Below are 19,233 nucleotides of genomic sequence, written 5' to 3'. Positions count from 1 at the left end.
GTACCTGTTTCTGTCTGTGGTGAATAATGTTGCTCTTGGAAAATTCGCTTGAAGGAAAATTTGTAAAAATAGACTACCAACAAGAATGAGAGTTTCTATGAAAGTGACATTTGAAATTAAATTATCTTCAAAATGGCAACAATTTGTCGGATGAAACCGTGAATTTTTCGAATCATACGATAGATCATCAATTTGTTGTGAAAATTATGGATTAATTTTCATTAGACCTTGCACTAATATAAACGATGTTATGATTTTGAATGTTCCTTCCTTCTAAAAAAAAGGAATTAATCTATTGAAATTGGAATTACAATTTAAGCCATTTACAAATCTATAAAGCAGTTTGTGGAATGAACTAATTTCAAGCATAAACTTCACTTTGGGTTTTGAACTTAACTAAATGATTTATTTAGCGGAGACATATACCTTTTTGGAAAGAAATGTAAATGAAATAATTTAGAATTTGTAATAATCAATAATTAGTTAGTTAGGCTAGCTAAATGGTAGTGATCCGATCTGAACAATTTCTGTAGCCAAATATGTGTACGTTCAGTTCTTTATGAACCTTCGAACTTTAGCTACTATGTTCGTAACCTAGAGGTGTATAATTGAAAGTTATATAACAAATATTTGCTGTTATAAGAAATGGGGCTATACATCTTTCTTCTCTTGATTAAAATGAGTCGAAAACCTAAAAACTGGGGTTATACAAATTTGATTCAAAAATACAACATTTTAATAATATGATTAGCTTCAGTATGCTTAATACCTAATTGTCATGTTCCTTAAAACATAGAATCATTTCGAAAGGGCAGTTAAATCAAATACACATATAATCTATTTTGCAGAGAATATGCTGAAATCACAGATGCAAGCGCTAATTTTAGTTTTTATGAACAGATGAGCACATTGATATATAAAATTTTGGTGAGATGAATAATGATTTACACACTCGTACATCATTGTGTTATAAATAAGCAAGATTTGTACAAAAACTGAACTTTTCTGTACTAGTTCGCAAATGAAATTATTTTTCCCTTTTATACATACTATATTAAAAAAAGATATGATTCACTGGAAGAGGTCTCGATAGTGAATATGGCAAAGTACCAAAACTAGTCTACGCGTGACTCATTGGCCTGCCAGACTAACCTAACCTATATTAACAAAAAATTTTATGTCTATATAATTTAACCAAAAGCTTACATTAAAACTTCATTTTCCTTTTATTTACAGGAAACTTACTTGTGATACTGGTTGTAACATTATCGCGGCGCTTGCGCTCAATAACGAATTTCTTCCTAGCAAACTTAGCTCTAGCCGACTTCTGTGTGGGTCTATTTTGTGTGATGCAAAATTTATCGATTTATCTTATAGATAGGTGAGTAAAAATTAATTTTTTAGACAACTATTTGTTTATATATATAGATTATTAAAGTTTCAGATAATTTATTATTTATACAATATATATATGTATATATATAGATATATCATATAGTTAGCTGAGTAAAGAATATTTTTTTAAAGTTAATTACTTGCTTTTATATATTAACAATAATTTTTTATAGCATGAAGGAAATTTTAATGAGCAAAAAGCTTACATAATTACGGCTTATGCATTTCACGCAGCAAAATAAATTTTTAATCGCGCGCCAACCAACTGCCGTTTAAAATAAATGTAAGGAAATGAGATATAAGATTGGCAAGTCAATCACGCTTGAATGAAGAAGTTAAAGATAAAATGCCACACATGTTAACATATGTATGTATGTGAATGCAACCGATAACACTTGAGTGGCTCAATTGCATTATGTTTACGGTAATAAATCAAGTGAAAGCGCAAGCAAACGTTAATAATGGCGCCAGCCGACGCAATGCCGTAATGAGCGAAGCCACAAAAGCATTTACACAATTCGTCAATAAATTTTAAACTTTTCACTGCATTCAAGCGCAGGAACAAAAGCCAAGTATTTGCAGCAAGTATGTGTGTGACTGTTTGTGTGCGGCATGCAAATGTTTGCAGAAATCGCGCGCGCTATTAAACGCACATACAGGTATATATACACATATGTACATTATGGGTGTACGTTTCGATTTAAATTTTTTTTTGCAGACTTCTAAATTTTAGTTATTGTTTTTGAAAATAAAATTTATCTTAAGCTAAGAAGCTGTTAATTTGTAATTTTCTAATGTATTTTACATGGGATTTCTTGATCTATTGCAATTCTTTTTTTTATCCAAAATTAATAAATCTACAACTTTATAAGTGAAATATTATTATAAAAAAATTTAATGTTCTTCAAAAAAGTTCTTAATAATTTTTTTCATAAAACCACTCCTTTCAAAGTTGTACGCAGTTAAAATTACCCATCAAATGTACTGAGCATTCATATATGTAAGTGCCTTATAAATTCTGTGTTACTCATACGACATGGTGTACCTGACGAATGCTCACCTACTCAATAACCAATAACCGAGTCTCCGTGCATTTGATGTTTAATTTTAATAAAGTTATACGCAGACTGAAAAGGAGTGTTTTTTTGGAAAAAATCATTAAGAACGTTTTTCTATGTTGCTTATACGACATGGTGTACTGCATGAATGCATAGTTCCTGAAGAAAAGATTCTCAAATAAACTGCGTATAACTTTTAATGGAGTTGTTTTATGAAAAAATCATGAAACACTTTTCTCTAGAGCGCTAAATTTTCTATTAGAATATCATATTTTTAAAGTTGTAGGTTTGCTTGCTTAATGTCAAATTTAAAAAATCCCATGCTATGTACTACTTAGAGAGAAGTCGGTCAGTTTGTATGGCAGCCATATGCTATAGTTATCCAATCTGAACAATTTCTGTAGATATTGTACCGTTTATACACGAAAATATGGGTGTCAAACTTGGTGAAGATATCTCGTCAAATGAAAAAGTTTTCCATACAAGCACGTAATTCGCTCCGTTCAGTTTGTATGGCAGCTATATGCTATAGTGATCCGATCTGATCAATATCTTCAAAAACTGCATTATAGCCTTGGATAATAACTCATGCCGAATTTCGTGAAGATATCTCGGTAAATAAAGAGTTTTCCATAGAATAATTTGATTTTTATAGTCCAGTTTGTATGGCAGCTATATGTTATAGCAGTCCGATCTAAGAAATTTATCAGGAGGTTATACCGTTGCTTCAAGAAATAAGTTTTGCAAAATTTGATGAAAATATCTTGATAAATGTAAAAGTTTTTCATATAAGCGCTTGGTTCCTGATCGTTCAGTTTGTATGACAGCTATAAGCTATAGTTGTTTGATAATGCCAGTTCCGACAAGTATGCATCTTCTTGGGGAGTTAAGGACGTATACATAATTTCAAATTGATATCTCTGACCTGAAATTAGATTTTAGATGATTTCGACTCAGCTCGTTATGCTGATAATTTATATGTACACACATTTTAAAGGGTCTCCGTTAACGTCATCTGAGTGTTACAAACATCGTGGCAAACTTAAAATAAGGCATAAAAAATCATCTCGAGAAGAACCTCAACCCTAATAAACATACATATCTACATATATGCATGTGTTGCATTTGTTTACTTAGCAAGCAATTGCCGTCTGTTGCCTGAGCTTTCAGCAGCGCCATTGCATGTGCGTGCACATTGATTTACTGTAAATTTGTTTGCGAAACGAGAAACCGAAAAATGAAAAATAAACTGCAAACTATCCATACACACATACCAATACACATATATACCATACAAACATGCACACACACACATCTATTCATGCCTGCATATTGGCCATGCATGTAAGCAGCACTGTTGTAATCAGCTTTAGCGCACAGTAACCGTGCGATTTGTTGTTGTTGTTTCTTTATTAATCGACTTGCTGAAGCTTCATTACGTCAAAGCAATGTTGGTTTAACAAAAATTGGCAAAAAAGTGAAAAAATATTTAATGCGCACACACAAAGAAAAGTTATGCCTTTTGCTGGCAAAGTGAAAAGTTTACGCCGCTTAATAGCGGGGGAAATGAGGCGAGTTTGAATTGTGCAAAAATCGAATATGCGTGCAGTTTTAAGTTTTCGCGCAAAGCCATAGTGGAACGAGTTAAATGTGTTTGCTGTGCATAATCAAGTATGCAGAGAGGTTCACTTACATATATGTATGTATGTACTTTATCTGAATGGGCAGTTGCTGTGGACCACGTTGTGTGCGCAGCCTTTTATCTTGTCTGTGGTGGCGCGAAGACTTGTGGCGAGTGACTTTTTTAATATTCAACGCTTGTGGTATGCATTGAATTTATTGAAACACGATTTGAGATTTCAAATAAAGCAAATTATTGGTGCTCGGCAAAAGTTGTGCTTTGCCTCTATGAGCTATCAAGCCAATAAAGTTTTGTGAAGTACTCGTATATGTTTAGTGGATGCCACTCGGAAAAGCGACACTGGCTAAGACGTTTGAACTTGTCCAACGAGTAGATCTCATATACATCTGTGTTGAACTATGAACAATGCCATTAATGGCACTGAATGCCCTTCTATACATAGACTCATACTTTAGCAGACATGTGTATTACTGGAAGCTCGCTGTAGACTGGTTACATGACATGAGTTCAAAATGGAATATTCTTAAACTCTCTCCTACTTTGACGGCATCCCTGAGAACTTAGATCACTGAGATGCAAAATCTTTTTTTCTGTTAGTTATCGACGAAATCGTATGAGAAATTGAAGTTTTTGTCTAGACTTCTCACAGGTCCCGTAACTGAATTCCATCTGGTAACGTAAAGGGCCAAAGTTGGTTTTAGCGTGGATGAGTAGCATACTAGGCTACCCTAACCTATCAAAGAAAGGTATGAGAGTGAGGCTGAACTTTCACTGAGCTTGAAAGTCGAGGCTCAGTGGAAATACTGGAAGTTTTATATTGGAACATAATCTAGTTTTAGGATGTGAGAAGCTCCATATCAAGCATAGTTTTAAGCTACCAAATAACTGTAGTGTTTTTCAAGAAAATGTGACGGCAGTTAAGAAAGCATTACATCGCTCTGAAATGCTGTTTCCTGCAGAGAGGTGAATATTCATGACAACAGAGCGGCCATACTGTCTTTGAACTAACGATTTGCTAAAAGCTAGATGAGGAGTGTTTTTCCTCACTATAACAAGATAAAGCTCTTTCGTTAACTGGTCATAGTGGTATCGCTGAAAACAGTAAAAACGAGCAAGAGAGGGCAACCTCGTCCCGATTACGACACATTCTGAACTAGATTGGACTCCGTAGTCCTTAAAATGGACCTCTGGATTTCGCGTGAGCTTAACAGGTGCTGGTCTGTAACCATCTCCTGTGGTTGAGAGTCCTTTCAGCTTTAGTGTGTACCGCGGGAAATCCACTGAACTGCATATTCTCAGCAAGGTTCATCTTTTTGCAATAGTAGAAGTTCTCACTGGACTTTGTCCAATCTTGTTGTTTTAAGGGATGCCTAATCCCCGTTAAGATGCCAAGTAGTCGTCGATGAAGGACGGAAGGATCAAGGAACGTGCTGTTTCGTGGGATCAGAGTAAAGGAGAGGGGTGTCAGATGGGTGGAGTTGGTGGGTCATGCAAAAGGGTGATCAATGCCATGCGAAGACTCATTGCACGCAGGACATGTATTGGAGGAGTTCGTTATGCTCCTTAACTGTGAGTATTAGGGCCTCACTATGCAGTTGTTCAATAGGAGACAGCCGATTACATTGTAAGTTCGCAACAACGTTTCTTTGTCCTTTCCCGTGTACTGCCGGCTAGCGACTTGAGGATTTTGTTGCGGCTCTTTGGTGATAATCGCGGTCATATGAGTAGTGAAGGAGCACAGACTGTCAAATTCACACCCATCAACTGCAATATTGAGATCAAGTCTGTACGCCTTCGTCTAGTTTGTAAATATGGTCGCTGTGATTTTAGTGGGGGAGAGTATTAAGTTCCGTGCAGATAGAAAGTGAGAAAGGTCGGAGAGATAGTCGTTTACCAAGATTTGTCCAATCTTGTCGGATGCTAATTGTTAAAGTTGTATGGAGGAAGTTAAGGTAGGAAGGTCCAGACATCGTTCATTGTTCAGTTTTTGCAAGCCCGAGGTTGAAAAAAACTGCTTGTGGATATCCATTAGTTACTTGTTAGTTAGTTAGTTACTAGTTAGTTGCTAGTTAGTTACTAGTTAGTTTTCAGTTAACATCAAAGACTTGCACCAAAGTTGGAAAAAGGTTGTTGGCCAAGTTACAAAAAGATTACTGTCGATATAAGAGAGCATTTGCTCTCGGCGTGCTAAGAATATTAGCCGAGTTTATTTCTATGTAGAAAATCTTGCATATATAAAGACCATAATCCACAAAAAAAAATCGAGTTAGAGAGATTTCGAGTTATGGATGGAAACTTGTATGAAAAATAGAAATAGAGGTCAAAAGTTCAATTGCCAATTCGAGAGTTCGAGTAATAGAAGTCGGTGTTAAGGAGGTTCAACCGTTTATAAAATATCAAAGCCTTAGAGTAATTATTTTTGAAAGCATTACAAATTCGTAGAGGCATTTAATTTTTCCTAAAAAAAAAACAAAATCATTATATTTTTGCTAAAAACTGCAATTTTCTCAATTGTCAAAAATGTTTGCCTTAAAAAATCAAAGTCTTTACATTTTTGCTAAACAGGGTAATTTTTTAGTTAGTCAAGAATATAATTATATTCAAAAACACTACTTTACAATTGGAAAATGCCACTGGAGGGAAACTGAAACTAAAAGAATGATCTAAAACTTAACATAAGTATTACAAAGTGCTTGATAAACTTAAATTTTATTCCCAGCTTTCTTCTATTAACTTTATTAGTTGACACGCTTGAGTACGCGCAGCTCATTGACAGTTAAGACACTGCTTACTACTGTGTACACTACAGCTCATTAATTCGAAATTAGCACCAAATGAGTATAAATCTTTGCATTGTTGAAAATCTTTACTTCCACTTGATTATTAACAAAACATTTGCACTTGCAACATGAGGTGTCAGAACTAATTTGATATGCCTGTCATGAATATTCAAACGACAAAGGCAGCGGCACACACGGGTATACAAGGGCACTTATGAGTATTTTCGGCTAAGTAATTGTGTGTGCGAACATTTTAACAAGCATTTCGCATTAAGAAAAAGTAACGATTGTGTGAGTGTAGGAATTTTGTGTCGTATTTTATATATACTAACTACCTTTATCTGCATAAATGCGTAATAACTCATGCGTGTAAATGTCGGTTTCATAATTTAATTTAACCCATATGTTACCCTTCAGACAAATGTAGACAGTTTTATCGCGCACACACATGTTCGCACAAATTATGAGTATATACGCGCTGCGGATATGTGTTATGTACGCTTATGAGCACAAATAAATCCACGCTCTACTTAAACAAAATTGGTGGCGGCGTGGCGTATAAGTAACACTTGTCATGGCGTTCAAGCGTATGATGCTTTCAAGGTAGCGGTTGAATGAGTCAAGTCAATGTTGATTATTGTAATAAATATAATATATTTTTGTAATAATTTATAAAGGGATTGGTGCGCATATGCTAAGTTATTGCTGGGATTTAATATGCATATGAAGAGTCATACTGATAGCCTTAATTTGTACAGCTTGACTTTAAAGTCAGTTTGAACTCAAATAATCGAAATTCGCTTAAATTATGAAAAGTTTGCAAGATTTTTAATTTAATAACGGAGTAGTGTAGAGTTTCGTATGAACTAATATTTATTGCATTTTATTGAGCAATTTTTCATGACTTTGAAAATTAGTGAACAAATTTTGGGTGATTGAACAATTTTGAAAAAAAAATAACTTTTATACACCAAACATGGTACAGTAAGTAGTCCAAAAAGTTCATAACAGCCAGTAGGAAATATTAGAGACCCTGTTTAATGTATTTAAAAGTGATCAGGGCGACAAGCTGAGTCGATTTAGCTTGTCTGTCTCTCCTTCTGTATGATATATACGCGAGAAAGTCTTTCAGTATTTGAGTTATGGATCTGAAATCATGTTTATGTCCTTCTTTACCAAAGAAGCTGCTTATAAGTTGGAACCACTGTTATCGCATCACTATAGCATATAGCTGCCATACAAACCGAGCGGTCAAACTCAAGTCTTTGTATTGAAAACTGTTTTAATTAGCAAGACATTTTCAGGAAATTTGGCAACAATCATTCTCTTAGGCAACGCTACAATTTCTGGAATTATTGTTAAGATCAGAACACTATAACATATAGCTGCCATACAAACTGACCGATACAAATCAAGATAAACATTGTTTTATACTCTTTAATGTTGTAAGTAAAGCAGTTGTGAAGGGTATATCACTTCCCTACAGTTAACATTTATTTTTTTGACCATTTTAATTCTTTTTTTCATCAAATTTTAGCCTTAAATCGTACAATGCCTACCCAAGAGACACGCTAACGCTCTCATATCCGTAATTCGGCCTTAATTTTCCTTTTCAACAAAAATTTATTTATTTTTCTGGTATTTTATATATGTATACTAATATAAATATGTTATATCTATGTTAAATATATTACTGGATTCGCTCATCACTTGCACCGCCTTGCAAATTCCATGAAATTTAGTCAATGAAGCATCAAGCGTTGAACTGTCCTTCGTGGCCATTAAAGCAAGCGGAAATCCCACACAAATTATAGCATTCCGCATAGTTAACTGCCTTACTGGTCATGTTTTCAAAGAATTTTATTGCTGCTAACTGTCTTAGCGACAGCACCACAGCTGCCATTATGTCGCACATGCGGTGATTTTCATGTGAAATCCAGAAAGCTTTTATTGCCTGAATGGCTTGTAATTATCGGAATGAGCCAAGTGAGGGCGGTGTATTATGTAATATATGCATATTAGGGTGCGTCAAGAAATTGGAAATTTTTTTTCGTTTTATGCTCGGAAAATTCGTTGGTGGAAACGTCAAACAATTTCTCTTGGTGTGAGTTCTAAATAATAATAATAAGCTCCTAAGCTTCCCAGTTTGCTATTGTTTCTTAATATTGGAGAGAAAAATCATAATTAGGGGATTCACAACTTGTCATAACCCATTGTAAAATCGACAAATAACTTGAGTCATATATATTCCAGCTTAATCGGAGACTTATATATAGGATATATATAGGTGCCTGCTCTGGCTAGTTCATCTGCTTCACAGTTAGCAGTAATATAACTATGTTCGGGCATCCAGTACAGTTTTATAGCGAATTATTATATGATGCTAGATCTACCAAGAGATTAACGCATTCTTTTACTATCTTTGAAACTCTAACAAACTTGAGTTAAATATTACCTGTATGTATGTATATGTAGTGTAAATGTATGCCTTGTCGTGAGCTGACTCTTTGTCGGAAGACGAAGGCCTTCTTTAACTGCTGTGATCTACACTTGGAAGGCAATAAAGTGGTGTGTTAGACGGAAGGAGATTTTGCTATCCAATTTTGTTGAAAAGATATTACCTACTATCTAGTTTGAACCCATCCATATAGGTGCTTATCCCTGCGTCGCTGTCCACCTCGCAAGCTGGTCGGGAATTGAACCATGAGAAAACGCTTCCGCTTGCGTTTAGAAGAAAGCATACAATTTCTCTATGGAAGTTCCCTTCTATAAATAGGACACAACTCTATCTCAAGCACCGCACCAAGAACCTTGGGGTAGTCTTGGACAGCAAATAACTGTAAAAGCACAACGTGGAAGAAATAGTGAGAAACTCCAATGGTGGCTCTTGAACTAGTACTTAACCTAATACACCTAATACACCTGCAGGCAATGTCAGAGTCAACATCTACGTAGACTGCCGCAGCCATTAAGGCTGTAACCTCGTATTGCATATCGGCCAACAGTATATTGGGAAGCAAAAGTTTTACCAGAAGTAAAAAACTTCACCTCCACTGAGTGCCAAGCCATTGGGAAACGCATGTATTGTCTAAACGACGATCTCGACAGAAGCAAGGTAAAGAAAATCTACACCCGATGGACCAAACTACGTGGGAAACGGTAGATCAGAAGTACACAAAATTCTTCTTGGTACTCGATAAAAGAGACTGTAGAAACATGATCGAAATGATAACTAGTTACGCTCTGGTGGCGACACACGCCCTCAAAATGGGGCTGACAGATCGATAGTGATGCCTTAGAGTCTGTTAAAATTCGCATCAAGCGCAGGCATCTAAAAAGATGACTGTGGAGTAGTTGGACCTAGTAACTGAACTCTATCTGATATCGCAAAGAACTAAAATTAGTCTATGTGTGGCTCATTGGCCTACCAGATTAACCTAACCGAACCTAATAAATGTGCAAAATAAGATTATAAAATGAGATAAAAATGTCAGTCGTTTTACCCACCCTAGTTTATATATGTACGTACATAGATTCGGAGGCAAATGAGCGTTATCATGTGTGGAGCATGTTTGCATACCACATACTATACATAGTATATATTTCAAGCGTGCTGTATGCATATGTATATATGTATACTTTAATACATCTATATTAAAATATACTTATTTACATAAGTTAATGTTTTGTTTAACGCTTCTACGTTTGGCGACAAGCAACTAAAGGAAGTAAATTTTGTGTCTATGTAAATATTTGATGACATAAGATTTATTGTTAGTAATTACTCAGGGAAATTAAAGAACTCATCACTCAGCTTGAGTTCATCAAAATACCACTTTATGCATTTGTCAAATATAATGGGTTGTCAAAAAAGTCTTGCGGTATTTTTATTGAATTTTTTATTTTTATTGAAATTGAAATGGATTTTTGATGACTCATGCCCAGCTCTTGGCCGATGCTACGGCTGCTACTATGCCGGTTTCTTTCGACCAATTCAGCGATTTTATCGCAATTTTCGACGACAGGCATTCCGGAGCGTGGCGCATCTTCGACCACCTCTACACCAGAACGAAAACGTTGAAACCATCGTTGTGTGGTGGAAATGGAAACTGTATCGGGTCCATAAACTGCACAAATTTTATTGGCGGCTTGAGATGCATTTTTGCCTTTATCGTTGTCGTACTGTAAAATATGCCGTATTTTCTCTTCATTTTGCTCCATGTTTGCGACGCTATAACTCACGAACGACTAAAAAGAAACGACAATCAATCAAACACGTGTCGTGAAATGAGCTTTCCAAAAGGTATAGCATGACCCGATGCAACGAATAAAACTAGTACTACGCGCTTTCAGCGCTAACTAGCGAAAATACCGCAAGACATTTTTGACAACCTAATATTTTGCTTGAAGAAAATCTCACTTGCCACCCATTACTGATTCTTTTTACATAATTCTACGTTTTCAAACTTTTCATATTAAATTTTATGTAAAAAAGAATTAACACTTTCGAGCGACAACTGTACTTTAAGTGCCATGAAACTCGAATTTCGATAAAACTCTTAAAGTTATGTCTCAGCAAAGAACTTTTCTCATAAAACACAGTTAATTCCCAAATAAAGTTTTCAAATACACACATAATAAATTTTAAGCTACCGTTATAACACAGAATCTTAGCAGTCCTTACACAAATTTTTGCATATAAACAGCTGTTTTTTATGGTTACTTTTAATATGCTCTTCACTGGCGCTGTCATTTCTTGGCTGGCTACTGATAAGCGCCTCAAGTACTTTGGCCTCTCATTATGACATCTCAAATATATATAGCATACATATATAATATGTATATATATACACAAAAATAAAAATATTTGCAAAATACTTAACATAATGGAAATCCCATCAAACATATACACACACACACGCACAAATACATGCATATAAACAGCAGCAGAAAAAAGTTATCTGCTTCAATAAATTTGCGCATAAATTTTCAGCTGAGCTTCAGTTAGCCCCCTGGCAGCTAGCGTTTACTTATTTCCTTTTGTCACTGCTGTCGGCACGTGTGTCGATCCGACACTTGTTTGGCAATTATGACACTAATCCGGCATTGGATTGTGTTTAAGTGAGCAGTGCGTCAGACATGTTGAGGCGCTAATGGCTCAAGTGAGTGGAAATAGTGTCACAAAAAAGCATGAAAAATATACTTATCCTTCTTATTTCCTTAACCGCGTTTTTTTTTGCAGCGGTTAATGAATTACAGCGATAAGCATTATTGTTGTAGGTTGCTGCTTAAGCGCTGTCAAGAAAAATTTTGCTTTCACAGAATAACATAATTAATATAGATAAGTCTGTCTGATTCCTTTTTCAGAATAATACCGTCTAATTTCTTACCGTTAAGCTGCCTTAAATATAGTAATTTTTACATTTAGTGGCTTTTAACACGAAATTATGAGCTGCTGTTACAGCATGTAAACCAAAACCATGAATTCAATATTTTCTTTTATTGTTTTTGCTCTTCACTTTTGCTAACGAGAGAGTGCAAAGAAAGAGAAGTTATTGGTTCATTTTATTAAAATAATCTTAAATATAAGGAATACGCTCTTGAAGCATTCCTGGATATTTCTGGAGCGTTCAACAACGTCTCTACGGAATCTATTCTGAATAACATTCAGCCAATAGGTATTGATCCTTCTATACAACGTTTGATCTATACAACGTTTTATTTCTGATTTGACCTCTAGACGTATAAGAGCAGAATAGAACGACGGTAAAATGACCAAGGAAGTGTGCAGAGGTACACCCCAAGGTGGAGTGCCATCTGCGCTTCTATGGACATTAGTAGTGAATAAACTGCAAAGGAAATTGAAAGGCAAAGCCCCTTAGATGTATGGCCACATGCATGGACGACATTGGTATTTGAATAACGGGTAGGTGCCTACAGACCATTAGCAGTATTATGACCACCACTCTCAAAACAGTCCAAAAATTGGCATCGCAAGCGGGCCTGGGGCTGTAGTGTTCAGATCTGAGCCCTTTGTTCGTAGATTGTACCATTGCATAAGACAATAATCTGTTTCGAATTTCTTGAACATAACTCGTCAAATGAAAGGGCTTTCCATACGGATTCGTTCTTTTTGTATGCAGATACTTATATGCAATAGTAATCCGATATTCACTTTTTCAACAAATGAGTAGTTTGCTGATGAGGGAAGCAAGGATGCAAAATTTCTAATCGCTACTGCAAGGCTGATGGTCGAGCGATTTGTTTGGCTCGGCATTCAACGTGACAGTAAGTAGTTTGCTAAGAACTGTATTAGATGCCAACGGAATAAAATCATCCGACACAACAGGAGTGTACTACAGGGCCGAGAGCTTCCCAGTCAACGATTCGGATACTCACATATCGACATAGTGGGCCCTAGGCTTTACTATTACCAAACATAATGGTGCCGGCAGTTGCTAAGGCCTTGTTTAGTGGCTGGATTGCGCGTTTTGGCATTTTCATCGACATCGCGTCTGACCTTAGAGAGCGCGTAGTTCCAGCAACTATTCCAATGCATTTCACATTTAAGAACAACACCGTACCACCCGCAATGCAAATACCTAATTTAGCGATGGCACCGCACATTTAAATTTTAGCTCCTCTGCCACAATGAGCAGTGGACGTCCTATCTACCAATTATGTTACAAGGTGCGTTCCAAAGTAAACAGGACTTTTGAATCCACTTTTTTTTTTTTTTTTTTTTTTTTACGAGGAGGAAGCATCGAAAGCCTGAACCCATGTCAGTGTGGAACTTTAATCCGAACTAAACCCCCACTGTCTTGTACCAAACCCCCCGATACCACCGTCAAGTATTACGTCAGGATGAAGCTTGAGTATTACTCAAACGTACACGATTGTCTAAATGCATTCAGTAACAAGCTGCATTTCGTGGCCCTACCTCGGTTTGTCTTATGCCCCCCTCGTACAGTGATTGTCACCAAAACCTTCTTGTCTGCTCCAGTCATAGTTTGTGTGTCGCGTCTTAGTTGTTCGTTGGAATTTGGAGTAGTCTTCTACGTTGTTGTTCTCCAGCTCTTTGTCGTTTCATGATTTTTGCTGCCACTTCGGACACGGCTTTCTTATCACTTATCTAGTGATTCTACCATTTGAGACACTAGGTTTTCTGGGGTTGGGTCTACCCCGAATGCGTTTCTCAAAGATTGCCTTTCTTCGTCGTATTTCGCACATAGGAAAATTGTGTGCTCCACATTCTCGATGATCTCGCCTCCGCAATAGTCGCATACATCGTTGTCTTCATGATTGAATCGCTTCAAATATGATTTGAAGCGCCCCTGGTGGCGTCATCTATATGTCGACTGGTGCGTTAAGATCTGCTATCTTTATCGATTGCCCAGTGAGATTTTGTCCATTTCATGACATTTCATTCATTGGAAGTGAAGTTATTGCGTTTTAAGTGTCAGTATGTTTATGCTATCGGTGCGAAAATGAGCTTCGAACAAAGAGCCAACATTAAGTATGAAACAAGTTTATGGCGATGATTGCCTATCCCGTAGCAACGGGCACGATTGGTTTCAACGCTTTCAAAGTGGGCGTGAAGGCATAAATGACGATCAACATGTGGGCCAATCAAAATCCGTGATCACCGGAAATTCCATCGAAACTGTGCGTGAATTCATCAAAAATCAGCCGAAATCATCACAGAAATTCATGGAAATGGAATTGAACATCTCCAAAACATCGATTTATGGCATTTGAACCAAACATTTGGGCTTACGAAAGGTGTGTGCACGGTTTGTTCCGCCAAAATTGACTGACGACCAAAAATTGCTCAGAATCCAATATTCGAAAGACGATTATTTGACCAAAAATCTGATTTTAACTATTAACCACTTCGTATCACCTGTCATGGCACCAAACGGCTTTTTTATTTTCGGAAAAATGCATTTGCCCATGAAAGGAAAGCGTTATGCAGACGTAGAGGTCATTCAAAAGGCTTGCACCGACATACTGGCGATCATACCGGCCAACAAGCTAAAACACTCGTTCGACATACTTTAGGACCGTGCAAAAAGCTGTATTGAAGCAAAAGGAGACTATTTTGAATAAAATAAATTGATTTTGCTGAAAAAATAATTTTTTCTGTCCAGTTTGTAATCCACCTTGTGCGGCTTAATTGGCATGGTATTCCATACCAGAGATTCCCTCATGAAGTTTTTACATTATTTAGATCAGAAGAATGTAGCATATAGCTGCCATATTAACTGAACTGTCAAAATCAACCAAAACCAAGAATACGTGTTTTGGCATATTTTCGTATATTTGTGAGCTATTGGTGACATTATTATGCCATTTCACTGCTAACAACATATTGAAAAGTATGCAAAATAAAGGGTCATGTAGAATATTAGCATATAAGTTGCCAAAAACTACATCCTAAACTTGATGTAAAAAATTTCTACACAGACAAATGCGAAAAGTCAATTTTCCGTGCACCAAGCATATCTCCAACGAATAGCAAAGAAAAAAGGAATTAAATATTTCGGAACAACTGACACAGCTGCCACATACGCCAAAAGCATTAAACGTTTTTGCTACAATTTCCACTGCAAACTACTTTCGTGCTTTCGTGTTATCTTGCGGCAGCACCGTACTTACTTGTACATAGTTGTTGCAACGGTGCACGGCACACCACAATTTCCTTCCTGGCTTAACCGCTTGCACTTGCATCAGTCACAGCTGTTGCCAGCAGCCAACACAATGGTAAGCCGTTGCCTTGCAACGCGCCGCGACGACACTGCAATTACGCATAATGAGTAATGTAAGCCAGCAGCAATGCAAAGCCAACAACAACTAGAACAACAAAATCATAAGATTTGCTAGTTTTTCGACGAAGCAGCTGCCGCAAATCCCATGTGGAAATCTCTCTTCTTCCACAGCGCGACAAATTCCTCTAAAATTTAATATCTTTTTTTTTGCGCGCAAAAAACTGTGAAATGTATGAAGCAGTTGCCTGCTGTCATTCACACACGCTGCTGCAGACGCGCTTGCATTCTCTGCATTTGTCGGAATTTATGTTAATTAAATGTTGCGTATACGCCATGGCGCACACGTATGCTCCTATTGCCGGGCAGGTTTATTTAAGTGTAATAGACGATTGTAGCTCCGCTTATACTTGCGTGCAACACACTTATACATATATATATATATATATATATTTATTATATATATACTTATATACGTATGTGTTAGTCGCCCTGGACATTTCTTGGTCATGCATATAATGCGATTACTTGACTCCACTTTGGTTATCTGTGCTTGTGCGTTATGCGGATTTCAGTGAAGCAAAGTGACATGCTCACGCTTTTTCTTATGCTTAAAGCTACCGTTAATACATGCATTGCCAGCTTGCTTGTATATGATTAAACGGGAAATGGAAATTTAAAGAAAAAATATATATAGCACAGAACTATTCACTCAAGCATTAATATGACTTGGAGCTACCCAAAAATATCTAGCGAATTTTTATATTCTCTTCTATGTATGTATGTATATAATGACCTTAAATCCTTAAACATTATTTTTTAATATACTTATCTATACATATAAAGCATATAATTTTCCTTCTATTCCTTCTCATTTAGCTGGGTGTTTGGCGAGTTTCTTTGCCGCATGTATCAATTTGTGCACTCGCTCAGTTACACGGCGTCGATTTTCATTCTCGTCGTCATCTGCATGGAGCGTTACTTTGCCATTGTCCATCCAATTACGTGTAAGCAGATCTTAACGGCGACTAGATTGAGGGTAAGTGTTGAAATATGAAATCAACTGTATTTAATGCATGTATGTATATCTGAGTAATATTATTTCGAAAGATTTTTTTTCATAAAAACTTATTTTTTTAAGCCAATAAATGGCGGAAATTTGACCACAAAATGCGATTTTTTGCTTAATGTCTGAGAAAACATGAAAATTTTTATTTTTTTTTTTCTTGTTTCCCTTCGTACAAAGAAATATTTTTTGGTTTTTTAATTTTAAATGAATCAATAATAAGTTATGCTGTTCACGGCGTGAGGACTTTTTTGTGAGACACCCAGGTAGATAAGGTCTCAACGACTGAGTTTTCAACATTTTTATATCAAAATTTCAGGAGACATTGCTCAAGTACGTACCTTTCACATGGCATATTATACTTTTGAAATATGTGACAGTTTATATAAAAAAATCGTAAAAATACGTTTTTTTTCCCCTCTGAAACCCACTTAACCTGTTAAGAGGCTATTGGTCTAAGGCCGGTTTCAGGCCAGCGATTTTTCTGGCGGGACAAGTGCACAAGAGATGCTCACATTCTGCGTGTGTATTCTCAACATGTTTCTACAGTCCCTTCTATCGAGTGCCAAGAAGAATTTTGTGTACTTCTGATCTACCGTTTTGCACATGACTTTTGTAGTTTTGCACCCACGTAGCTCGGTCTTTCGGATGCTGATTTTCTTTACCATGCTTCTGTCGAGATCGTCGTATAGACAATGCATGAATGTTGATCACGTTTCCGAGTGTTAGGCGTACACCATTCTTGGCAATCTCGTACACTAGTTCATTTCACCCGATGCCTATGTGGCCTGGCACCCAGTAGAAGTGAAGTTGCTTGCTTCTGGCAACATTTTTCACTGCCGCACTCCTTCCAAAAATACTTCAGTCCGATACGCGGTTACTGCCTTTATTGCTACTTGACTGCTGCGTAGATGTTGACAATAGATTAGCCTGCAGGTCACGCATTAGAGACCGTACACCATTCTTGGCTTTCGTAATAGCAAAGTTCTCAGTTTAAAATATATGACAATGGTCCGGCACCCATTTAAAAAGTTACCTTGCTTCTAAGTTTGGACAAAAATATTCCTGTCCGATACGATACGCGTTTACTGCACATTCTCGAGCCATCAGTAAATATGTTTATTGCATAGCCAATTAGGTGCATTATTCGTCAGACCAGCACCGAGCTATGCAATAAAAGATCTAGTTTAAAATTTATGCAGCCAATGGCGATGCGAAGATTTAAAAGTGACAGGTTAAGTACCACTTCAAGAGCCGCCGTTGGATTGCCACAAACTCCCTCGCACATTTTCGAGCCATCAGTAAATAATTGCATAGCCTGAACCCTTTCCATTGTATTCCGGTAGGTGGATTTCTGTATGCCTGTTCACCATACTACTGCACTGCGGGTCAGTGACAGGTTGTACTTCAATAGCGTCGTTGGCACCACTGCATTGAAAGAGGGCTATTTCCGTATGCCTGCCCCGCAGGTTGTACCGAGCATCTGCCTACACCCATATGAAGCATTGCTAGTTTCTCTCACTCATCTTTCCATGTTTTGCTTCCACAGAAGTTTGCTGTCTAAAGACTACCTCAATGTACTTGATGCGATCCTCGAGATGATTCCATGATAAATATCAATATTTTCGTGTCTTAAACGAACAGTTGCCACACACATACTAATTGACTTACCGAGTTCAAACTACATACGAATGTAACGAAATGTTGCACCAATACAAACAAGTGTTGTTGTTTGCCGTTTCTGTTTGCGCGCTTAGTTTCAAAGTACCAGTCCAAGGCAAATTTGATGTGATAGTAATCCACTAATTTAATTATAAATTTTCGTATAGTGATCTTGAAAAAGAACCCTGTATTACACATAAATTATTTGTCCACTTTCGAAGTCTGTCATTCTTTTCTTTTAAATATGAAATACACTCAAGAGTTAATACATTTTATGCGGTAATAGTCTTAATATAAATCGTCTCCATTATCATCGAGAGTCGCGGAAGTTGGACGGCCAGACTAATAAAAGACCTAAACTTATAAACAAACGGTAAAGTTAATGAAGTCGACTAGACTACACAACTCAGCTGTTATCTGGCCAAGAATACTTCGAAAAGTACCTCCACAGAATGGGAAAAGTCGAAAAGCCGTCACGCCTCTACAACGATGCGACAGAAGAAGCCGCTGAATACACATTCCTTCGTTGTAAGAATTTGAGAATGCTTTACCGGAATTCTTTTATTTTATACAAAATTTTTTAAAGGCATTTAGGTGCAATCCTCATTGAAGGTGTGTTTCCATCAGCAAGTAACTTTTATTTCAAATAAACCTTATACAATTTGATAAAATGCTAAACTTTCAGTACAACTTTTTGAATCACTTTTTTATTCCTTTTATAGTTTACTTATTTTCACGTATTTTTTTTTTTATTATAATATTTTTTTTTAACTTGCACAGCAGCTTAAGTGACCAACGTACGGCGCTGCACTCCAATCTTAATTAAATCCGCATCGAGCCTTCACAGCGCACTTTATTTATATTG

At 36.6% G+C, this 19,233-nt stretch overlaps 1 protein-coding gene across 1 annotated transcript in view; it reads left to right on the top strand.

Moving 5' to 3' along the window:
* LOC126753021 (trissin receptor) overlaps positions 1 to 19,233 on the top strand; it is a 226,987-nt gene that overhangs the window by 161,141 nt on the left and 46,613 nt on the right. The window contains exons 5-6 of the mRNA XM_050464113.1: positions 1,237 to 1,381; positions 16,520 to 16,679. Of these exons, the coding sequence (XP_050320070.1) occupies positions 1,237 to 1,381; positions 16,520 to 16,679 (305 nt within the window). The remainder of the gene's footprint in view (positions 1 to 1,236; positions 1,382 to 16,519; positions 16,680 to 19,233) is intronic.

This window comes from Bactrocera neohumeralis, chromosome 3 (genome assembly GCF_024586455.1).
Source record: "Bactrocera neohumeralis isolate Rockhampton chromosome 3, APGP_CSIRO_Bneo_wtdbg2-racon-allhic-juicebox.fasta_v2, whole genome shotgun sequence".
Lineage (NCBI taxonomy): Eukaryota > Metazoa > Arthropoda > Insecta > Diptera > Tephritidae > Bactrocera > Bactrocera neohumeralis.
The sequence above is the reverse complement of the archived record's forward strand: the minus strand, read 5'-3'. Positions and strand labels throughout refer to the sequence as shown.